Source organism: Hippoglossus stenolepis, chromosome 10 (genome assembly GCF_022539355.2).
Source record: "Hippoglossus stenolepis isolate QCI-W04-F060 chromosome 10, HSTE1.2, whole genome shotgun sequence".
Taxonomy (NCBI): Eukaryota; Metazoa; Chordata; class Actinopteri; order Pleuronectiformes; family Pleuronectidae; genus Hippoglossus; species Hippoglossus stenolepis.
In genome coordinates, this window is record NC_061492.1 from 9,977,615 (window position 1) to 10,003,276 (window position 25,662).

The window sequence follows — 25,662 nt, forward strand, 5'->3', positions numbered from 1 at the left end:
ACAAAAACGAATCTGCATCTTGCTAAGTGAGTAGAGCTATTGCTTTGGGATTCAGTGATAGTGGTTTTCCTCTCAGCATGCAAGCTCCAGACCCGAATGTCATGAATGGCTAAACGAGAGCAGGGCGCTCATTGGAATGGCGCACGGCAGCTTACATCAGTGGCAGACGAAAGGGCTTTTGTGTTTGGCTTTTGCTAAGGTGAGCTGAGCCACAAGAAAATATGCCATTGAGCGTGCATGTCAGTGTATCTCACTGGCTGTCGGTGTGCAAGTGATCATAACACGAGGGGAAAAAAGGGGAAATGGCTGTGAAGCATGCAACACCTCAGCCATGAACACAGGCCATGGAATTGACTGCAGCGTCATCATTCCTGACCATAAAAGCTGCTCAGCCAGTCAATGCAGTCTGCGTTCATTCTCTCCTCGCTGCCCAGTCGGAGCTATTTTTAGCCTCCGTGTGCAGCGTGGCTCAACTGCCGTCGTAGCTACCTGGATATGAGGGCTTTGTCACTCCTGCAGGCTGGAGCAGCACTGATCTTGCAAGCTTTACAGCTTCCTATTTCCACTGCTAGGTCTGCAAAACAACTCCTGCAGTGAAGGAAATGAACAAAGACAGACAGAGAAAAGAAGGAAGACAAACAGATTATAGTGATTTACGCTGCGTCTAAATGAAACAACCAAAGGAATTGCATTCTCATATTAACTTTCTGTGTCCTTTGCTCTTGATGTGACAGAAAAACAATTCTAATGAGGCAATCTAACATGAAACTGTTCACAATGATGATAGGTTAAACAGTTCAAGCAATTATTGACTAATTGATTGAAACCTAATACAAACAGGAGCAATCTCACAGGATTACACAAAAAAAAATGTTGTACTATTGTTGATGATTAGACACACCATTGTAGAGTAAAATAAAAGACACGGCTCAAAAGACGATAGGAGGCATCTCTGTATTATTTGTTGTGAAGGATTTCTTTTATGCTGCAAGCACAGTAAGCGATAACACAAAGTGCCATTTTTCAGTGTTTCTCATGCATTGTTAGTCACAGGCAGTTTTTGTTTGTGTAGTCTTCCTCCTGCAGGTATACAAACCTATGCCTATTTAATTCAGCATAATATCATTCAGAATTCCCTGGCACGGTAAACAAATGCTCCAAATGAATTCATTTGAAATGACTGCGCTACAATCCCACGGCGCATTAATGCTGTTTAAATGCAGTGAGGGCTCAGAGACACTCACACAGGGCACCTCATCATAGTTCCCCCCCTCTTCTGATTCCTCCTGAGCCGAGATGTGCTGGCACCATGTAGCTGTGCCACCTCACGCATGCAACTTAAACTCTGATCCATGTTACATCATTCCTCTGTGGCACTTTTACCAAGCTGCATTTGTGATTCTAAGCTTTTCTATTTAGTTCTTGAATTATGCAACAAACAGGCAACACTAGTAAATGATGTAACGTGAAAATCGAAAACAACCGTTGGCTAGAAATAATCACAGTAATAGACTAAAACCACTTCTCTCTCAAGTTGCACACCAATCTTAGGCAGTCCTGCCAAAGATAACACATCCAAGTCCCACTTTGCTCTGCCTGTGGCTGCTGTGGCAAAAATTCTGCTTCTCAGTGGGCGGTAATCTGAGGATTAATGACAGCAACACATCTGCCAGTCATGTAGCAGTGCAGCACAGATGGCGGGGGATTCACACGAGGGACACGGACAGGGAAACGATTGCCTCCAACATTCTGTCATTTATCCACTAAAACATGCTGTTTGCAAAGCTGTAATGTTCTCAATCAAATCAATCCAAATTCCTCCAGAGCATGAGTAGCCCCCTCTTGAACAATACAACCAGTGTCTGCACTCTGGTCATTTTGATGCTGGATAATGAGCATTTCTTTCTTTGTATTTTGAGGTAATTGGCTCTATCAGGGGCCTCTGTATGTAGCTTTTTTATGTGATTGATTAGTAACACCAGTTTGTTTGTCCTGTAGATGGTATTAAATAAGAATAAAATCTTCCCTTCCTCTCTTTTCCACTCCACTGCGCTGCATTTGCTTCCACCTTTTGTATGGGTTCTGCCTTCAATGACCCCCACAACAGTAGTAGGAGACACTGTGGCTGATGTGATAGAAGTCCCATTGGCTTTTCCGTGGCACAGTAATAGCACATATCCAACATGGTGGCAGAGAAAAGATGATCCTAACAATGCCTCAGGCAGTGCCTCGGGCTACAGGGCCAATGCACACACACACACACATGCACACACAAGCGCTCACTATCTGTGTTTTGCCTTCCTGAGAGGAGCAGAGAAGCAGGCACATGTGTCTCCCTGAATTACTTTTAAGGAAAGGCGGTGGGAGTGATTCTATTCTTGCAGGCGAAAACAAAGTCAATTCTGATTTCATAAGACAACTCTCTTACTCGCCGTGTATTTCTAATTCTCTTTGTTTCACTATTTTTCACCTCTCTCTTCATTCTGATTTCCCTCTTGTTTCTGACCAGGTGGTGGGTCCTCCGGCCGCGGGGGCTTTTCGGGAACGCCCCTCCAAACCAACCACCTTTCGCAAGTTCTATGAGCGTGGAGAGTTTCCAATGGCACTGGAGCATGATGCCAAAGGAAACCACATTGCATGGAAGGTAGGGGCGCTGCGCTTTGGTAAGGATTGACTAAGGACTGTTTAAACATGGTATTGACAAGATTGTCCTGTTTGTCAATACTGTTGTCAATTATTTGCTGTCAGGGGAGCACTATTTGAACAATTTAAGCACATGTTCTGAGATCATGATGCAAGTGCACTCACAACGTGTCCAGATCCACTTACTTTAGCGGTGGAGAAGAATGTTGCTCTGACAGGCACATGGTTTAAGAGAGTTATTCCTTATAATTAGTCATGGTTGTGTTTATGGCAAAACATGCAATAAACCACTCAGAGTGCCATCTCCCACTACCTTTAAAAGCCAGGTGTGTTTGGAGCCTTGGTGGATTGCTATTCTAAGGGCGGTTTTGCCAGGTGGTGATACAGAATGCAGATGGTTAGTGCCACCTGCATGTGTATAATTTGCCAAAGTCATTGTAGATTTGCCAGTTTCCTGTTGCACTTGACTTTTTGGGGGGCCATCTTCATAAATGTACAAATTATTCCAGATGTTCGACTTTTTTCACATCTTATAGCATCGTTAAAACTTGTTAGCTGTGTTCACTTGTTGCTGTAACAGTATCATTGAGAGTAAATGTGCTTGTCTGATGCATGGTGGGCATTGTTGGATTAGTATTAATTATTTCATGGAATATTTTGCAAGAATAATATTAATAATTATGATAACAATAAAAACACAAAGCATTTTGATTTTGGAAGTGTTTTCCTATGTCAGTGGCTGAAGTGTTTCGGGCCAACTTAGTGTGTATTACATGTGTGTGTATTTCAACACACATGCCTGCACGGAACCATTAGGCTCCTGACTGCCACAGTGTTTGTGGGAAGGACGCATCATTCTAATCACTCTATTGCTTTATTTCAGCCCCCACTGTGCTGCCAGCTATTCCATAACTTCACACCCACTGTGCAGCAACCAGTCTTAATGACATTTATTCATAGTAAGCAATGATAAATGAATAAAACAAATTATGCCTCTTTCCTACCTTTTTCCAACTTCAAAGAGAGAGGGAAGGCTGGATGGGTGAGCGAGCTCCTCGGTAGTTAGCTGTCTGTCTCCAGGTGAAAACACTGTAAAAGCATCTCTCTTTTGTATGAATTATTTATGTAAAATGTTCAAATGAATCTTTGCGTTTGCAAGAAAATAATGGATTTCCTTTGTGCTCTGCCCATGAAAAAAGCACTCAGCAAACAGGATCTGGTGTATGAAATTGTTGCTGTCATATCCAGTGTGGCTGTTATGCTTATTGATTTCCCCCCAATACTCATACGCACGCTCTAGTCAATTTTAAAATGCTTGGCAAAAGTCAGCTGTGGCTCTTAAGATTTGCTCTTTGATTGCGAACAAGTATTCTGGAGTGTTTTCTATGAAGCATTAATTAATGAGCTACATATTTATTTGTTCCATTTTGTCCCTTTTTCTTAAATTTAGTCTTCCTCAGCATTTGTTTAAAACAACCCAGGTAGAGATGCTCGGCACTGGGTACACTCCTCTTTGGTGCAGTTGTATATGTGGGTGTAATGTAACAGAGAGTGTAACCATGATTGGAGTAAGTGGAGAGGGGTTGCTGCGTGTTTGCACTGAGCTGCCCTCAGGGCACATGGTTCAAGACGGCAGCTCAGGATCAATCCCAGTCTGAGAGCTCAGGCCCCTGGCAAATAAAAAGTCTGGGGAAAGTAAGAAAGAGAGAGAGAGAGAGAGAGAGAGAGAGTTTCTCTCGGAAAGAAAAATAAATGGTGTGTTGATTTATTTTGTGGGCTGAGTACTCAAGCATACAGCGTATTAGTGTGCCCACATGTGTGTATGTGATGCATGTGCAGTTTGACCGACTGCATTGATGAGTGTGTGTGTGTGTTCAGGTCAGGGGGTTCGGCTTCCCTCCTACAAAGATGCTGTGTGCCCATGTTTACCTCTGTGCAGCAGCAAACAGCCGATGCATCTCACCTCTCAAATTGACCATGAAATAAACAAACAGGCTGAATATTCAACCAAACAAGTCTGTCCAATCAATATCCGCACCTCCTCTGTACAGGTGCACATTGCTCCTTTCTGCCTCTTTCCACTGACATGGTCACTCCCCCTCCGAGCAGCAGGGAGCAGCAGCAGCAGTCTTTCTCTGAACTGGATTCATCCTGTGCTGCATGTTTTTAACATGTCCCCTCTCATACCATAGTAACGCCAAGATTTTTTCCGGTGATATGTCCGTCACACCTCTGAGGAAACTTTGCATCACTATTGGATGTTGTCAGGGATGTGTCTGTCGTATTTGTACCATCTCTGCTTAGAATACTGAACACACACAGAGTGCACTGAGAGCACTGGAGGAGGGCTGGGTGGTATAGCCTAAAATCTATCTGACAGTAACAGTATATATTATGGTATAGTCTGTCGTCGGACATGATTTGCAGATTATCGTCTTATGCTTGTTTAACAATGTGCATGGAATGGAAATTACACAGGTCTTTTCTACCTCCTCCTTTTCATTGTGCGCGTCTTTTTCAGCCGTTTCTTCATTTCTCAACAAAGCAGCGTGGGTTTGCATGTTTTCCAGACAAATCTCTGATGCAGGCTGATGACAATGACGAGGCAAATCTTCGTCTTCGTTCTGACAGAAGAGACATGGGTTCATGCATTGCTGCCTCTCTCTGGTGTAGTTACGTCATTGCCAGTTAAGAGCTGTCAGGGTGTTTCACTGGTGAACAATGTACTATTACTTTCTATAGGCTACTGTTTATACCCTCAACCCCTATTTAAAAAAAACCAAAACAACATACTTATTTTCAGCTGATTTTGTTGAGTACAAGTGGGCTGTGATAGACACCTTTATTATTAACACATTTAACAGAACCGCTACACCAACAAACTCCTGAAAAATGTCAGCCCGTCTCCTTGGCCTGTTAAATGCTTTCTTGAACATTTCCTCAGTAAATAAAAGTCAACACCATTTCACGCTGGGAGTTGGCTTGAACACAACTTGCAAAGTGTGTCGTGGATTCTCAGAAGGTGTTAACCAGATCATTTAACACTTAGCAGTTTAAATAAATTAAATCCAAAAGATTGCATATTGGGGTTTTATTTTATTTTAATTTAATTTTAAATAGAATATTATGATTTATTCTCTTCCTTTCTTACGAAATCACATTTCTAGTGAGCTTTACTTGTTATTGCACTCCATGGTTACAGTATACCCAAGCTGTGTGTTTGAGTTGTTTGACCATAGACAGGATCCCCCCCCCCCACACACACACACACACACACAAGCAGTGTCATCGGACCCATGTGTAAACTTAGACAATGTATGGAGAGCCGGAGAAGATGGCGGGGCCTGCTCGGTTTGGCTCGATTCAGTTAGCAGTGCCCAGCGCGAATGATGGAGACACAGAGAGGAGCAGTAAAGTACAGACAGAGCCGGTAAAAACTGTAAAAAACTAAACTTTGAATGGTCCAAACATGTATGAAAAGACCCAAACAACAACAACACTGTAAGTGGACTGAGTGGAGATGTGGGTGGCTCCCTGGGTGTCTGCCCCAGGCTGGTGGCGATGTGCCCGGGCTGTACCCCGCTTAGTTTTCAGTCAGGAAACACCCTGATGGAAGATATTATAGAACAAGGAGAACATTTAGAAAATGTGTGGGGTCCAACCGATAAAGAATTATGAGCCTGTGGACAAACAACCTAGTGAGTATGTGAGTGTGTTTGCGAGGGGTTTAATATCGGGTGTTTGGGTCTGTATGTTCTGGGGAAATGCAAGTGAACTAAATGTCAAGGGCAAGTTGAAAAAGGGAAGGTTGTATCTGAAAGGTAATTTGGCTCTCCAGAGGTAAAGGCCTCAGCTGTAATGGCGCGCTCAGGTAAAAGCTTTACATGTATGGGGAACATGTGCGGCAGACAGATAAGAGAGAGAGAGAGAGACAAGTGAGTTCCTATCCTCTGCGTGTATTTGTGTGCCTGTGTGTTTGTGTGCTTGCACGTGTCTGTGTGCAAGGGTGTACATATGTTTGTGTGAGTATTTGGCCCCTGCCACAAAGTAGAAGCCAAAGGCCTGGAACACAACTGAAATCTACAATGAACCCGAGTGCCAAAAGAGAGAGAGAGGGAAAGAGTGGGACAGAGAAAGTTCGAGAAAGAGAGTCGAGGGAGAGAGAGAGAGAGAGAGAGAGGTCCACAGGGACTCAGCAATCAGGAGACATGGCAGCCGCTTGGCTCTCACTTATAATGGATGAGTTGAGGTCTTCCTGCATTCCCTGTGGGGCTTGGTTAGTCTCTCCCATCTCTACCCTCTGCTGTGCTCTGCAGGCTTCCAGCCAGGCATCATGGTACACAGACACGCACACACACATACACACAAACGACCTCACATGTACTATACACTGGTTAAACAGCCTTGTTTATTTTATTCCATTGATCGCCTATCTGCTTTTATCTTGTCCCTGATCTGCTGTTCAGCTCTGTGTCCTGTATGCTCCAGGTTGTTGTTCTGTCCTCTTATAAATCCTGCCTGTCTGTTTCTGCAGGCTTCCCCCCTTTCTCCTGGCTCATGTACTTTATCTATTCCCCCTTGTCCTTTTACGGGGTCTGTCTGGGGGCAGAAGGAAAAAGCCATTTCATAAAAATATCAATGCAAACCTGATTTCTGCTACACCCTCCGCCGCCACCCCCAGCCTCAGTCGGCATGAGGGGAGCAAAGATGGGGAGGGGGGGGGGGCAATCAATTAATCTGATCAAGCGCTTTAGGAAATGGAGAGCGTAAGCGATCCTAGGGGACGGATATCCATCTCCTTGGGATGATTGAATTACGCGCAGAGTGAGAGTTGGAGAGGAGGGAGGGCTGGAGAAATGAGGTGGTTATGGTGACCGAGGCTGAGGGAGCACATGTGCTTGAGGAACACAGTGGGAGTGTGTGCTTGATTCGAGAAAGTGAAAGATCGAGAGACCGAGAATTAAACTGAGCAAGAGCGGAAAGAGTGGGGTGAAGAGAGATGAGGTCATTGCAGAAACGGAAATGAAGATGAGCCTTATTTTTCTCTCCCCCGCATCTAACCATTTACATTTTTGTGTGTCATACCTTATGGTTGATAACCCCTTCTTTTGACAGCTATATTACATGGCACACGGCTACATCATTTTGTTTTGGAGTCAGTTCAGAGCTGAGTGCGATGCAATTTGTCATTTAATTAACAGTAAATTGCCATGCAGTAGGCAAATGGCCCACCAGTATGGAGAACCTTTATGACACAATAAGGGCTGCATTATTGTCTCATATCTAAATTATTATAACATCATAGACACACTGTGTGATTGACAGGAGCTAACTGTAACATTATGCTAATATTCTCTCCTTAGGTTCTATCGAAAAATAGGGGAAGCTTAAAATAACCCAGTATCTCTAAATATTATTTTTAAGAGGAGATACGGTACAATAAACAGCGAAAAGTACAACAGCATGACACTTTCTCAACAGCCCTTTCATTGAAATGCCTCGGTGAGTGAGCTCCTCCATTGTTTTGCAAGCTGCACAATATGGTGCAACATATTGCTCAGAAATGCACAGCTCCTTTCGAATGCCACACTCCTGCAGAAAATGACCTTCTCTTCTACTTGTGTTGAATGCATACCATACCTTCTCTTCTCCTCCGTGTGAATGATTCCTTATCTCTTGTGAGCACTAGAGCTTTGTCAGGGAACCTTTGAATAGACAGAATAAAATGGGGTTAACCATGCGTTTTCTCCAGCTCCCTGGCTGAAAGCTGGATACTCCGGGGGGATAGTTCTGTGTCATAAGGAAAAAGATGAAACACAATAAGAGGAGAGAATATGAACAAGCCCCCCTGGGCTTTCCCTGAGAGGAGCGAGAGGAGGGAGAGAAGGGGTTTAGATTAGAGAGGTGGAAAAAGCACCGGGCCGTCCCGCCGAAAATGAGAGATGAGAACGAGAAAGAGTAGGAGTAGAGAAAAGGAGGTGGAGGGAAAAGGCGTTCAACAAACAACACTGGCTAACCATCAAGGCCTGTACGGGCTGCCTCCCTGGAGGGAGAGAATTGTCGAATGACTGCTGGGAGAAAGCCTGATGAGTTGCACCACTGCCATGCTGCTGGTGTGACTGCAGGAAAGGAGGGACTGTTGGAACGCAGGCATCCAGCAGAGAGAGCTTGTCTGCAGATCTTGAGCTGCTGCACCGCCTGCTGCCCTCAGCCATTATTCATAGCAGACGAACTCTACATGAAACTGATGATGGTTGTTTAGCCCGTGGGCCTTCCACTCTTGCTGTTGTATGAGACGGTTGCAAAAATGGATTTTTGGAGAAAATGGGGGATAACTGCAGAAGCTTTTATTGCTGAAGAAGGCTTACAGTGTGACTCCGAAACTGTTTACCTCTTTAGTTCTGTGGAAGGGTAAGGAAGAAAGTGACCTAACTCGTATAGGGGCTCGATAGAGTTACAGCCGTATAAATTCACATTTCTTTTATGATCCCAATTACCAGGATTGGCGTTCATTTCCTGTGAAGCGATCACCCGTTGCTGTGACAGGCAACTGACCACTTCTCTTGATCATCTCTCCTCAATACAACGTGTCACAGCTTATATTGACACTTTTATTGACACATGCAAAATGAGTTTCTCACTCTGTGCTGTGATCTGTTATCGTGAGACCCTTTCCCTCTATCCCACTGTTATGTACTCTCTTTATCCCCAAGCTCACACCGTCCCCCATGGACACCCTGTTGATCTCAGCTCCACTACATCCCACCCCAGCGTCCAACGCCAGCTGCAGCCCCCTGCACAGCGGGCTCCCCTGTGCAGAAGGGGACTGAGACAAATGCTCACTCCCTCTCGTAGAGACTCCCGGTAGGCAGATAGGAAAAAATGCTGTGGATTGCTGGGGGTAAAGAAGGGAGAGTCAAGTGATAGATGACATCACGACGAAGAGAGGGGAAGGAGATCGTGGAAGGGGCTACCAAATTAGACAGAGACAGAGGACAAGACAGAGAGGGACATGGCTCGTCTGCCAAGGCCACAAATCATGTCCCTGAATGCAACACCAATGCTGTCACCCCTCCCTCACACAAAATAAGCCAGAGATCTATTGATTGGCACTCGTATTCGCTAGCGGGCTCCAGCTCAAAATGGAGCCTTTAATTAACTTAATGGACCAGCTGCAGCTGTGTGCGAGCCAATGAGGGAGGAATAGAAATAGAGGGAGCGAGTGAGCCAGCAAAGACAATAAGTGGGGTTAACTGCAGACTGCTTTTATTATCAGTCAGGTTGGACAGGAAAGACACAGAGAGGACGAAGGAGGTTAGATTGAGTGGGCAGTGTCTTCTCAGCATCTTCTGTTCCCTGCATCCTGTGCCCAGCTTACCTCCTGGTAAGGTGAGCTGCATCATGCACATGTGGGTCTGACTGTCATTGTGATGTCTGCAACCCTGGAGGCTCCACTACACCCCCGACATGCGCCCGACAGCCGGACCCCCTTTTTCCTGCACGCTGCTGCCCACTCTCCTCCACCTTCCTCTCCCCTCCCCTGCACACCATTCTCATTCCTGTCCACTCATCCATTCTGTCAAAGGTTAATTGGTTTGGAAATGATTTGATTCATTCTGGACGTTAATGCTGTTATCATGCTTTTGTTGGAGGAAAAAAGAGAGAAAGAAAAACTACCCCCCACACATGCACTTAAGCCTAATTTAAAATAAAGAGGAAAATGAAAAAAAAAAAAAGAAAATCCAATTTAATCTTTTTTATTTTTTCTTACTCAGGCTCAGACTTGTCCCCACAAGTCTTTTCCTTTAAATTATGGCAGGATTTCATTACCTTGAAAGCTTTTCTGTCCCCTCCCTCGGCTCCCCTCCCTGTCTCCAATACTTTGAATGGATCAGGACTAATGTCTTTCTTGTAACCTCAAGGTCGGAATATTTGGATCCGTGGAAGCGCTCAAGGGTTTCAGTGATTAATGCACTGTACAAAGTACCTTGGAATAATGCGGTGGCTGATGGCTACGCAGAGTGATCAGTTGTGCTCCTCCGCACACACACACACACACACACACACACACGCACGCACAAATATGCAGACACACGATTACGTCTGGTGGAGATCGTTGGAGGTAGAGGTGCCCCCCGTCAGTGCCCTTGATGTGGATCGTGGAAGGTATTCATATTCAAATCGGGTTACCTAGAGAACCTCTTTTAATTCTTCCAGACAGTCCTTTCCCAAGGAGCTTTGTGCATTTCTCTCTTCACATCTTACATCTTTTCTTACCTGGGCTTTGTTGGACACAACCAGGCCATCACTTCCCTATGAGCTGGTAATAGGATGACTGAGTTTCATCGGTGCACATCATTCTCAGTGGAGCGTCTGAATAAAAAAAGTCCAATTTCGACCCCTGTTCTTCAACAACAATTTCACTGTTCATTTACCTATTAGTATGCCACGTCAAATAATTAATTAGATCGCGCCTAAATGTCAAAGGGAGATAGTTTTCCCGACTGTAGTATCTACAATAAAACAGCCACTGCTCGATTGCTACCGTGGTCTTGATGTTTTTTGCTGACACAGCTGCGATGTCTGATAAAAATGTGATTTTCTCCGTTGCGGCGGGCCACCTTGCAGAGGTCCTCAAAGCGGCTGCTGCTGTGCACACCATCCACGCCCTATTGATCAGAGACACAGAGGCCTCTGTATTGAAGTTGTTTGCAGAGCTGCAGATGCTATCTTCACTTTTGTTAATTATTTACATTCGGTTCCACAAATCTGATCAATACTTAATTGAGCCAGTGGGAGCTGGAGACAGGAAAAAGGACAACTTTGTGTGGAACTGAGAGACAAAGTCTTCAGTGTTGCAGTATAAAGGGTTTTTATTGTCCTCCATGCTCTTACATATAATGTAAATATAGAATAATATAATGTGTGTGTTAGCTGGTTTGAAGACAAAAGCTTTGAACAGCATCATTCTCGTCTCTTGTCTTCACTCTCTTAATGGCAGCAATAATTCTAAATGGCAACATTTTAAGGGAGTGGAGGACTCATGGCCATTCACTTGATTGAAGCACCACTTAACGTGGCAGGTGGCTGACTAGAATACACTTGTAGTGTTTGTCTCTGGTGGGCTGTTGGGAAAGAGAGACCACTGAAGTCCAGGGAGCTGTATTTATCAAAGCGCGCACACAAAGAAATCTGGGTTCACAAGCTGCCTGTACAAGGTAGTTGCTATTAATGAAGCATGTGTACACACACACACACACATGCCTGAGAGAAGTGAACCATAATAAATCATCATCTGTTCTACATCTAGTTGTACATAAACAGGCTCATCTCCAAATACACATTCAATCATTCCCGTGTAATTCACATACGTCTACAGCTTGACGTAAAGGAACATGTGCTAATAATGTGTAATGGGCCCGTGTCTACTTTAACTGAAGGCTCGAACATGTTGCCTTAAGTACAAAAAGAGAAGTCTGTTTCAAACCATGTAAACGTCACTGCCCACACACTTCCATGCTTCCTTCACGTTGGCATGATGTTAGGCATTACATCCACTAGAGGGGACCGCATGCAGAGTCATCAGTTTTTGACAACAATGGATACGTCGATAGTGAAGGAGGTTGGGATAATGTATGTGTTAACAAAAAAGGCCAAAGTTAGAATTAGTCCCTGTGCCTGTTGTTTTCTTACCAACTCACAAAGTCTGAAATTGTGTCCTTGTATCCAATGATGGTCTCGCTTGACCATTGGCTACACTGCCCCCCCTCGATTTCGTGTGGTACTGCTCCCTTTTATCTGTATTATAAGACTGCATTTTGTTTGATTACTCTAATATACCCTAAATGGTTGCTTGTAGGAAAACAATAAGCAAGAACCACAAAAAAAACTTGGCAGACAGTGATGATAAGCTAAATAAAGATCAGCTAAATGTTTCGCACGTGGCGTTTCCAAAGAGGGCAAAACAAGCATAGGGGCAGTTGACTAATGCTGTGAACTCTGTTACACCTATAATAACTGGGAATAAAAAACAGCATGACAAATTGCAGCAAACTGAAAAGGGTTGCAGAGTACTTCAGTGTCATCCATAAATAATAAAATAGCTGCAATTATTAGTATCTCTGAAACACATCATCCCCAATGAGGACACCGAGACGGCAACTCTTTTGACCACAGATGAGACTTTACCAACTACGTGAACACACAGTTTGAAGTTTGTGCAATTAACAGTTGCAGCACAGCACAACATTTACCCAACAGTCTGTTAAATTAAAAACTATGATACCAAAACACTTTGAACGTTTTTAATTAGTACAGATTTAACAAAACTTTATGTCATTAACAGATTGTCCAATTTGATGTCTGCAGAAAAATTTGGCCTAAGGTATAATAGTTAGTTCCCAGTAATGTTGCAATTTGTAGAAAGAGGTAAATCTTCCTCACCATATCGTGTTTAGAAAAAGAAAAGTATTGATTGGCCAATATGAGCCTTTCACAGACATATTAGTATTGTAGTTTATATTTGCTAATATGTGCCGATATGAACACTTTTTTTTTATGTAAAAGAAAATTCTTTGAAACTGTAATATATCAAGCCTCAATTACATTTATTTATCATAAGGGTTTATAACATCTAAGGAATCACTTCCAACTTTTTAAAATAGTTACTGTTTATTTTCCAATATATCAGTATAAGAAATGTTTTACTCCCCAACATCGATATCAGCATTTTCCCACCAAAATCCATATTGGTCAGGCTCAAATAGATACACAAAATCTGTTGGCACACACAAACCTATCAGGCTTTCACTTTCCAGACAAGGAAAGCAGAGGAGTGAAGAAGCTTAAGTATTGGAGTCCGTATTTATTTGTGTGAATATGTGCATGTGTGTCTCTCTTAGTGACTGACAGCAGCTGATTAAGGTATGCAGTAGCAGCTCCACTTTAGTAATCTGTCCCGCCACGCCTCGGGGGACGGACCGCACTCGCCTGGATCTCGGCGTTAATGCTGCGGGGCCCTCGATGCATTATGAGGAGAAATTCATCTCATTGTTTCTGTTCCCATTTACCGGTTTGAGCTGCAAGTTTGCCATTGTTAACTGACAGACGTGTCAATGACTAATCTGTTTGGGTGTTCGACCACCACACCTTGTATTGGCTTTGGCGTTCCCTTATCTCACTTCTGTTTTCAGCCTGTCACTGATAAGAGAGAAAGGAGGGAGGGGGTGTATGCATGTGTGGAGCTGGGGGAAATGAGAAAAATGGAAAGGAAAAGAATGGTAGTAAAAAAAATTATATAGTGAGCGTTAGAGCAAAAGAGAGAGAGAGAGAGAGAGACGGAAATAGAGAAAGAAATAGGGCATGATTAAAGAGAGAGGTCTCTGAGGTGACACTCTTCCCCCGTTTCCCCTGTTTTGTGTTAGGTAGTTTGTTGAACACGCTGCGTTGTCATTGCCCTATTTCATGGGAGCAGATAAACAGCACCTTAGTTTTTTTTCTCATCTTCTTGGGCCATATAAAGAGAAAATACAACATATTCATTCATCCTTTTTTGCATCTTTAGGATAGTCGTATTTGTTTTGGTGTGTGTGTGTGTGTGTGTGTGTGTGTGTGTGTGTGTGTGTGTGTGTGTGTGTGTGTGTGTGTGTGTGTGTGTGTGTGTGTGTGTGTGTGTGTGTGTGTGTGTGTGTGTGTGTGTGTGTGTGTGTGTGTGTGTGTGTGTGTAAAAAGTGCACACACGCACAGGCACAAGTCCCTATTTGTCAGTGTCAGGGGGAAGATACAGTAATTTGAGTTCAGATTGATGAGCGACAGCAGCGGTGAGCAGCGTGGTGTCGTGACTCCGACTTCAACTCCGTTTTGACTCGACCCAGCAGTATTGCTAAATCTGCCCCGTTACATGACGGGCGCTCTGGCTCACCTCGCCTCGCTGAGACAACCTCTGGCCACAATCTGGGTGTCTTTGTCAGCTCAGAGCAGCTGGGCCCCCGGAATTGCTGAGGTGGTGGATTTTCCTCTCCTCCCTCACTCCATCTCTACCCCCTCCCTTCTTCATCTTCTTCCAAACACCCACAAATCAGCATTTTCCCCCCTAACTTTGCTGTCACCCATTCACACATCCATGGACCAGAGGCTTTCTCAGCACCAGGGGACTGTCGTCTGAAGACAGGAAAAAAACCTGCTAGATCACATTCTTACTGGCAATTAGCAGCATACAGACACTGTCCCACTCTGTGCCTTAACAAAGACAAATGTAAGAGGAAAAAGAGAGTGAAGGAAAAAGTATCACAAAAAGAGTAAAGGAATGATGAGAATAAAAAAGAGAAACACAAGGGCTCGATTAAGTGGTCTTTTAAATGCACGAGTGGATAACAATTCAGCGTTTCTTTGGTCTCGGGAGGACCTGTCTCAATTACCCGAGGCACAGTGACTCTGGCTTCCTCAGCCAAAGGCTACAGGAGTCAGGGTGCCCTGCAAGGCCAGGCAGGAGAAGCTGGGGGAGCAAAGGCCTCTGTGTGTGTGTGTGTGTGTGTGTGTGTGTGTGTGTGTGTGTGTGTGTGTGTGTGTGTGTGTGTGTGTGTGTGTGTGTGTGTGTGTGTGTGTGTGTGTGTGTGTGTGTGTGTGTGTGTGTGTGTGTGTGTGTGTGTGTGTGTGTGTTCGTTAGAGAGAGAGAGATGTGCGATGTGGATGCCCTGTGAAGTTAAATGGAGCGTGCCGGTTTCCCAATGAGCCAGTGTTAGCTGTCCGAGTGACACACAGTGACCTCCCACTAGGCACATCACTTTCTCATCTGTGCTGTCAGGGAATGGCAGTTAACCCCAGTCTGCCCTGAACCTTGGCCTTCACTAAACCAATACATGTCTTCAATAAAGGCCCGGCATGGAGAATGCACGCCACCATATGTAGGCCTACCTCTGTTGTTACCCTGCCGTGTAAAGACAGAATTAAATCAGCCTGTGACCAGGAAAGCCTCGCTGTTGTTATGAGCTACAAGTCAACGGTGGGAGTCTGGCGGTTGGAAATGACATAATTTTTCCTGGTACAATACAGTTGGCTTGCTGCTTCCCGACACGGGGTAATGGAACCAGCCTCTGTGCTGTATATTACCCTTTCCCTCGACAAACGCACAAACATGCCACAAACTACACTGTTGTGGAAGCTATCAGCGCAGTGTCATCATCACCATTACCCTCATGTATCCGGCATTCCCCTTCACATGACATCCCATTAGCAATTCAACACACTGCTACTCGACACCTACTGGCCTCTCTGGAATACATGTCAGCGTAAGAGCACCGGGCTTTACAATTACTGGAGCCCTTTTTCAAACCAGGCCCTTCACCCACTCCATACCCACTTCCACTCCGTGTGTGCATTCATTCCGAAGGTCTGCCACATTTAGCACCATCCCAAACCAAATAGCAGGGAGTGGAATTGGGTAATAAAATCCTCCAACTGCGAGTCTCTATCGATGCTGACCATGTGCGATGCCTTTTGTTGTGTTTGTCATGGAACACGCTCTGTGCCAATGGAAGTTCTGTGAGACTTTGAACATTTACTTGTCAAGGAGATTTAATTATACAGACGTGTACAACTTAAACGTTACATAACGTCTACGATCAAATAGAAGCTTATGAAGATTAGAGTTAAAAACAAGAAGATGTCTGCAACGAAAAAAAAAAAAAGAAATACCACCAAAGAAGCCTGAGAGTAATTGCATTTTCTCCATAGGCTTAGGCCTACTGTGGAGTGAATGTAATGAGTCTGCCACCTCGCTGCCCACACTGTTATTTATGTAGCCTATTATTAGTGCTGTGTATTATATGATGATACGATACCAGTGTTCATGAAAAGTTACGACAGCTGTTGTTTGTGCAGCAAAGAGGGAAGTTCATTTGGTGCTGTATGTATATCCCACACCCGAATGAGCAGTGCTTCATTCAGTTAGTCTGAATACAAACAGAGTTACAATCTGTGACAGAGTGGGAGTGGGGAGGGTCCAGCGTCATAAACCCCTCCTTCATATTTACTTTTAATATAAGACCAACATATATATATATATACCCCATAAACGTTGCATATTGGTTAGTATCTACTTTAAACAAAAATGTGGTGTTTCCTTGAAATGAGAGAGTATGCTTATTTGAATAATTTGAAATGCCATTGTTATTCATTCACTGAATTTCCATCTGACTGCTTTCTTTGGACTAGTGTCCCCAGCCAACTGGTGTATTTGCCCCAGTGCGCAGATGGGCCAAGAGAGGTCAATGCTGGTTAGTCCCGACAAGAGAAAAAAAATCCTCCACAATTACATAACTCTGCTCCTTTCTAATTGTTTGTCTGTCTGTTGGTCACACTGTCTCTTTGTCCTTCTGTCATTCTGTTTGTCCAAGGCTTTTCTTTGTCAAAGCAAGAAGCATTTGAAACTGGTGGTCAGCTTCTCATGCAAATTTGTTCTCAGTAAGGGATTTGTTTTTTATGACCTCATGAACTTTTGTCTAGCATCATTAATTATTTCCCTTTGACCTATGGCAAATATCACACAGATGAAACCTTGTATTTCCATGAAATACAATGTGGATATTCAGGGTCCCTGAAGGATTCATTTCGATGATACTAAACGTTTCTTTTGATGAGATTCATGTTATAATCCAACAAGCAAATGCACAATCCTTACACGTTGAATAATGCACAATGCAATGGGCTAATTGCCAAGACTCTCTAGCATCAAAGAATAAGTAAAATGGGCCATAAGTAAATTACTGAATACTGAAAAAGTTTGTTATGAGGAGCAATAAACACACCATCAAAGTCTTTTATTCAATCAATTGTTTTTTATATAATTCATCCAAAGAAACACATAGAACAAACAAAAACACTTACACAAAACATACAAAATAATAATCATCATCCCCATTTCTTGGACCCCGGCCGCTGAGCATCACTGCAAAAGGTCCTTGAGGTTGATTAAAAGTGAAAACCAAGCCTCCATAGCTGATTCCTTCACTCCACGGACTAACGGCGTTAAACTTCAAACTTTAAGTTTTCTTTTTCTCAACAATTGTTTTTATTGCTGTATCTTGTGCTAGGAAAGAAGGTGTTATTGTGGGGCCAGAGCCCTCACTGATAGACATGTCACCTTTCACTTTCAATCACTGCGAAACAACTGAAATCATTTGTCATTCTTTCTGGGCCAGTGAGTGAAATATGACTCATAGGCCTCAAAAATGTTGGAATTGAAAAAGCACATCGGAACGCGGTCCCTTCGTCTCAAATCTCCTCCTTCTTCCCTCTATACTGTCAGTCGAACAGAAGAAATGGCTTCCATTTAGACACTCCTAACGGTCTCTCTAATGGTTCTTTGTGATTGAAGTTATTTATGGCAAGATTCATTTTAATCTGTCAAACTGGGAATGGGGGGGGGTGGTCTTTCCAAGGACCATTACAAAAGGCTGTACCTTACAGGATGCTCCTCCACTTATAAAGGAGGGGGAAAAAAGAAAAGGCCAGTGATGATTTAGCTCATTGCCATTAAGTTGGGGTCTGAATTTCAGTACGGCTGGCAGAGCTTGGCTTTAGGTGTGAAAATGTCAATAGCCAAGAGTGCCGCTTCTCCCTTGTCAGCTCTGACGGAAGACCAACAACCAGCCAGGCTGCCATTTGTCTTCCTGAGTGAGTTTTCTAATAATCGTAATGGCTGTGGCAATAAATTACCCCCGGCCCGTCATAGAGAACATAGTGGAGCATTTAAATCTAACAAAGAGCCCGCACTCCCCCGCCCTATTTTTCCCAGATTTTATTTTTAAAACTTACTAACTCCCTCATTCCCCTAAGGAGCACTTCAAGCTCATATTGAATAGGCAAACCCAGAGCTCCAGTATATCACTTCCTAACTGGACAGAAAATCATTGGCTCTCCTTTCTCCAACGCTGGAATACAATATTGCCATTTCCATGACCATCTTTTTATGTAAACTGGTATCATACTATGTTACCAGTTAACTGTTTGAGTTATGCAGCAATGTCCTAACTGCGCCGGTCACCTGTCTGGTGGACTCCCACGATAGTAAAATAACAAATTAAGGGGGATAGCTGATTGGATTGAGATGCCATTTTACCCTTGACCCCGTCATCATGCACCCTCTCAAAGCCAGTGTTTTTCCATCGCGCTCTCGGGGAGTTGACTGCAGTCCCTCTGTGAGATGAGCGTGCTCAGTAATTGGAGCAGCGGGAGGCGATTTGTTCCCGTCCTTTCCTTCAGTAGCAGCAGTTTGCCAGTGGGCAGCCCACGGAGCAATGCCATTTGGCCATTTGTCAGACAGGGTGCAATTTCCCGGTCATCTGTGTCCATCCATAACTCAAGGTAAGGAAAAAAAAATGGTGAATGATGGAGAGTTTAATATGGCTCCTCATACTGTAGGAGCTCACTCCTGTTAGCGACAAGCCAGACTCATACACTCTCACCCTCGTGGCAAATACCGCAGCACGGTGCTCATAGTCTTCAAACGCTCACTATTTACAAGTGACGCATTTGGGGCTCTGCTGACTTTGTGGTGTACGTATATACACCACAAAGGGTGGGGGGCGTGTCGGTGTTGAAGTGACAGCTGCCTAACATGAAAAATTAGTTCCTTAAGCAAAAGGTGAGAGATTCCAGTCATTTTTGCCTTGAGCCGTAACCTCTTGTTACCATAGCTCCCTGAGACAACATGCACAGTTTGCTTAGGCTTCTGTTTCCATTTCCTCCAGTGACCGTCCTGCAAGAAGGGCACAGAAAAATCCAATCCAAAGGCTAGATAAAACAATTCAGTTTTAAAAAACAGGCCTTCTTCGGTTCCCCATGTATCCAGAGCCTTTTCTTGAACTGCAATTTAAAACAAAGGAATCCAACTCACTGTAGCAGTAAAGACTGTTTTTAGCGAGAAACCCCGGAGTGTGCAGCTGTGCAGCATGATAAGCATTTAAACTCCACTCCCAGAACTTGGCCGATCGCACACGTCCATCTATGCTTTTACCAAATCCAATTATTTTTTTCAATCCGCACGTGCACCTGATACCAACCCCCCCCCATCAGACCAGTGCAACAGGGACAGAAGAGTTCCAAAGACGAGCGGTGGGTGGTATGAGCATTTCTCCTCTGAATGTGAGGGAAGACGAGCTGTGTTATTTGTGATCACAAATTGATGTCTTTTGTAGCCGTGGTTCGGTGTGATCTGTGGGCCTGGAGAGGCAGGCGCCATGCGAGGCGAGGCAGCTGCTCTGCCTTTCTGTCTTCCCCGCAGTAAAGCGTTTGCTTTCAAAGGAGCCAAATGTATCTCCTTTCAGCTGGGCTAAATAGACTCACTGTTGTTCATTTTCAGATAAGATGGGACAGGTGTTAGGTTGTCAGATTTGCTTTTTACACAAACATCTACTATTCTCCTTCGGAGTAGAATTCATATAAATGGATTTATTTATGTGTATTTTCTGTCTTACTCTGGGGTGCCCCCTAATTTAGGAGGTACTCTTCTTTTAATTAATTTTCATCTTTTATTCGAGTCAGAACACATTCAGAACACGCTCTGAGTGAGTAGTCTGGTACTATTGTGTCTCAAGGCTATGAAACAATCTTTTTCCATTAGAATTGAGAGCTCGATTTGTTGGACGGAGCATAGCTGCCTCAATAAAAAAAAACAGTTACAGATAAGAGATGCTTTAGATGTATATAACTTTTAATTACTATTATTGTTTTTTCCCCCTTTTCTTTGTTTGTTACTAGAATATCTTAAACCATATAAAGGAGATTTGCACGGAGGTTTGTTGAAAGGTTGTTGAATGGGATTTTTTTTTTTTCACTCATTGGTCAGACTGTGCACCTATAAACAAAAAGAGTTGTTGAGCAGAAATGAGTTACAATGGTAGAAGGACACCCTCGACTGAATGACCACAGAACTAGGGCAGTAATCAGTGCCTTTACAGTCTTGCAGCACTTGGTTATAAATGCTTGAATGTGTCTAGAACTTGAACAAATGTCTGTACAGTCATAAAGATTTATTCAAACACTGATTTTATAAAAGATGGTGATAGGACAAGTATTCAGAAGAAACTTATTATATAATTTTTAATGAAATCATAGCCAGTTCAAGAGTGAAAATGGGAGAGAGAATTGGTAACATCTGCTGCAAAGGTCCAGGTGGCAACCAAACCTGCAGCCGCTGGAGGAGGACTCAAGCCCCCCCCCGTGAGAGTTGCTTGATTTGTTGCAGAACAGTATCGTTGCTACATAGTTGCTTCATGTTCCATCTATCCATCCATCCATCACATTGGGCAAGAGGTTGGGTGGACCCTGCACAGGTTGCGTGTTACGGGGCCAACATACAGAGACTAGAAACCATTCACACTCACCTTCACACCGACTGTACGGACTGACGTCTCCAATTAACCCTCAAGCCCTGTGGGAAGGACTGTGGGAAGGAGCCAGAGTACCCGGAGAAAATTGGAGAATTTGCAAACGCCACACAGAAAGACCTCCGCCAAACCTGGAACCAAATCTGAACCAAGAACCTTTTTTGCCATGAGACGACAGTGGTAACCACTGCACCACTGTGCCTAACCTGCAAAGGCGGATGTGAGCCTTGTGTTAAAGTACACTACCAATAAGGGTGAGGGACTCGGAGAGAGCACATCTGTGGAGGGGGCCAGGGTCTGAACGGAAAGATAGTCCCTGCCGCTACCGGAGCTATAACGATGCACTGTGTGCGACCCTGAGATGAGATTGATCAATAAGTCACTGCAATGAAGTGGCACATCGATTACACCAATGACAGGGCATTTACAGGTTTAATCTGTATAATGAGTATAACCTTTTTCTTTCAGCCACCAGCTCTCTGCCTGGTATGGACATGTCCAAGGCCAGCAGCGACCAGAGAGGGGGGAGTGGGGGAAAGATAACGTGTGTGTGTGTGTGTGTGTGTGTGTGTGTGTGTGTGTGTGTGTGTGTGTGTGTGTGTGTGTGTGTGTGTGTGTGTGTGTGTGTGTGTGTGTGTGTGTGTGTGTGTGTGTGTGTGTGTGTGTGTGTGTGTGTGTGTGTGTGTGTGTGTGTGTGTTGTGGGGGAAGGACATGAAATAATGCAGAAAACATTGGGAGCGTAAAAGTGGAAGTGGAGGGAAGAGAAGAGAGTGGTTTCTGTGACACCTGGGCTTGTGTTTGTGTCACAGCTGTAGGTAAGATAGCGGTGCAGGGGAGAGGATCATCATTTTTTTTTTTGTATGCAGTGTACAGAGAGGCCACCAATGATTAATGTGTGTCATGGGTAACTCGCGGCTCTGCACTCTCTTTAGCATTTGCAGTGTGTCCTCCTCCTCTCGCCTTCACGATCCTTCCTGAACATGAACAGCTTCTTCTGCTCTTTTCCTGGGAAACAGCTTCCTCTCTCTCTCTCGCTGCCGCTCCTCTCGTGTTCCTGTTTGGGCCCAAAGCGAAAGATGTTTCCCACATTAATTACTTAGGATTAATTCCTTCCTGTCATAAAGTAACTGACATGCGCCCCTTTATTCCCCACTTTACATATCCATGCTACATCTCGCTCATCATAGTTTTTTTTTCTCTTCTGTTTTGCATCATGACACAAATGCCAATTAACATGAATGACATGAACGCCAATTAACCTCTATGCTTATCACTGAAAAGCAGGCTTGTTGTGGAGTCTTAGGGGCTGAATGTCCTTTTACAAACAGCGTATTCACTTGTGGAATGAATGCGCATTAAGCCGTTTTTTTTTTTCTTTTTTCACACAGCTGACTCGGATAAACATTCCACACCAGAGATGGTGTAAAGTGATAGATTTCTACAAGTGTTCAGCAACTTTCTTTCAATAGATATTACCCCGATGACAGGAAGTCTGTGGGAACAGAATTTTTGTGTCGATCAACCAACTTGTTTTTTTGTTTTTTTTCTCTTGTAGATTTAACCGCTTTTATTTTTACTTATGTCAACAAAACTCCATCCAAAATCATAAATTTATTCAAAGACAGATTATAAGTGATGTAGTTTTCACTGTGTGCTGATGTATTTTAATAAATAGTTCCTCAGTTCTGGTGTTTTCTAGATTTCTCTTCATTTTTTCCTCTGCCTGCTAGATAGTTTATGAACATGGGGAAATGCAGTTTAATGAAGGAAACCGCACTGTTTTTCGAAAGTCTTGGAACAGATCAAGGTGATGGAGTGTAATTTTTTGCTGTGTATTTGCATCTGAAGTTTGGTTTTAAATTTCATTTCAAGTGGTATTAAAAAGTCTTAGATTTAACCTTAGCCACCTTGATATATAGAGACGAAACCAATCAGGGAAGATGCAGCTTAATTTTAGATTTTGTTTATAGGCTACTGTTATTATGAAATAGTCACCTTAATGACATACTTAATTGTGCATGTCAGTGATTTCGGTTTATAGTCAACAATTCAAACTAAGTACCATCTCTGTGTTATGAGGCACTTGCAGCACGGCAATAAATCTCTGACTTTGACTGTGTAAGACATGTATTTGATGAATTGTGGCTTGTTTCTTGATTTGGTTTGTCTTGAGTGATTTGTCCTGAGTGTAAGACAATGTTAGATACTGTTTAAACATTTATTTTGGTGCAGACAAAAATCCCCAGAAAGTTAGAGAAGCTCGTCTTTGCTCTCGCTGTTCCCAAATGTTTGAAAAAAATACAATAGGATGAATTTAAGATATTTTAAAATATGTATAAGCTCAGGGACGAAGCCCGATAAGATGAAAAACCTTAAATGTCAGACCACCCATATAAATCCAACTTATCCAAAAACGACTGTCACAGAAGGCAAGGCGATTATAATGATTGTTTTATTATTATTGTAATTTATAATAATGATATCAAAAAAACTGAAACCACACTGGAGTTTTCCTTGAAACGATTAGGCCTCTAAGAGACTGTCTGCTAGAGAAGTCACTACATTGTAAATGTTCTTCCCTGTGGATGGCTGCTGCAAAATGTCTCTGGGGTACAAAGTGCTCTGAGCGTGTTGTCAAGGGAATATTACTGCAGTGTTATGATGTGTTTTTATTCTGTCAGCCTCATCCCCAAGGGCAGGAGCCCCGCTCACAACTGTGCTGCCTGCTGGTTCACTTCACCAGAAATGCTTCGACATAGACGCCGCATAGACACGTAGACACAGACAAGAACGAGCACGGACGCGCACACACACACACACACACACACACACATTCATACCTTTTGTGAGGGCGCTCGTTAACATAATGCATTCCTGAGCCCCCTTCCCTAACCTTAAGTTTCACTCCTAAATGCTTTACCCCAGCCACACCCTTAATCTAATTCTAACCTTAACCCATTTGCTTTAATGTCCTCACTCCGTAAGGTCTATAACTCAAATCGGTCCTAGCAAAGCTAAAAGCCCACACACACACACACACACACACACACACACACACACACACACACACACACACACACACACACACACACACACACACACAGTATATCACCTTCAGAAAGTTGACTGCTCGCAGCCGCAGCCAAGTTAAATGCTGCTTTGCCAGTCCATCTCTGCGTCCCCTCCCCTCCGCTGCTCTCCTCCCCTCTCCTCATCTCTTTGACTCCCAAGGACAAGGAGACCCACTGTACAATGGGACATCATTTATCACCGCAGGAACAATTACTGGAGACATTTCATTGTCAGAAAATTTCAAGCCAATTCTCCCCCATCTCTCTCTCTCTCTCTTTATCTTGCTCCTCCTGCTCTCTCTCTCCCTCTGACTTTCTCGTATGCCCTCCTGCCATCCCCGCCTCCTTCTCCCTTATACTCTGCCTCTTTGCATGGCTCCCAATGAGCTCTGTTGCAGGTCAGACTCCCATTAGCCCGAGCCCATCACGATAGATTACAGCACAGAGGCAGCGGTATTATATCTCATCTCCCGGCCCAGACAGACTTTTCTCCCTCTGTTTCTCACAATGGGATCCTGGTTTTTCCTGAGGAAAGGAAGGGAAAATTGCCTCTGATACTGTATCTTCAGCTCTGAGCTTTAATGAAGCCTTTCAACATGGTTTGGTGTGAAGGGGATGAAGAGAGTTAGTTGTCTAATCTCTCTGTTTGATCACACATGCAGGCCTAGCCTCAGCACCAGCACCGCACAGCAGGGCCGAGCCGAGTGGGAGGGATTCAAACGCCATCCACAAATCAGATGCGTAATGTGTTGTTAATGTTACCTGGGATTTTCTTCTCCTGTGTATGACTTGACGCTGAAAGTCTTTACAGTAAAATGGAAGGAATGAAACTACTGTACTGTACATTACATCATCGCGTCCCCTAAACTTTTCAACTCCCTGAATATGTCTGGAAAAATGTATCGTAACATTTTCTGGAGTTGGCCTTTTCATATATTTTCTGGGTCCGATGTGGTAACAACAACAGGAAAATCTCCAGAACATTCAGGCGAGGGGTGGTACCTGGCGGCCTATAAAGAAGCACATGTTTTTGTTTACAGCACATCGACACCAGCATCTGCCTTTATCACCAAAAGCTCTTGAAACCTTGTTGTCTTTCCAAGTTGACACCTTTTTTGAGATCTTCTACATGTATGGCCCCTCTTGTCTTCTTCCAGTATCGTGTCCGTTGCGTTGCCAACTCATTTGCTGGGAATTTTCGGGAACATTTTCCTGCTGTATTCGCAAATGTGCTCACTCAAGATTTTTTCCCAACATTTTATTTGGGGGCTGGCAGGAAAAGTTCCAGAAAATGTCCAGAGCAACTGACTGGGACATCTGCGTTCTCTCACATACAGCTCCTGGAATTTCAGGAAAATGTCTGGAGTAAAGTGCATGTGTGAAAACAGCTTTTGTCTGAAAACACGGCTGCATTCAGCCACAGACTGAATGACCTGTGCTTTGCCTCCACTACTTCTTTAACTTCAAAATATGCCATAAATTAAGCAGGAGTTAGGACCCTTAGCGCACACGACAGCGCTCTCTCTCTTCCTCCCTTTATTTTTCATTGGCATGTTGCATT

The 25,662-nt window shown here is 43.7% G+C and overlaps 1 protein-coding gene across 1 annotated transcript in view; it reads left to right on the forward strand.

Annotated features, from left to right (window-relative positions):
- Positions 1-25,662, forward strand: part of pacrg (PARK2 co-regulated) — a 130,856-nt gene that overhangs the window by 15,418 nt on the left and 89,776 nt on the right. Inside the window, exon 2 of the mRNA XM_035169074.2 lies at positions 2,510-2,644. Coding sequence (XP_035024965.1) covers positions 2,510-2,644 — 135 coding nt within the window. The remainder of the gene's footprint in view (positions 1-2,509; positions 2,645-25,662) is intronic.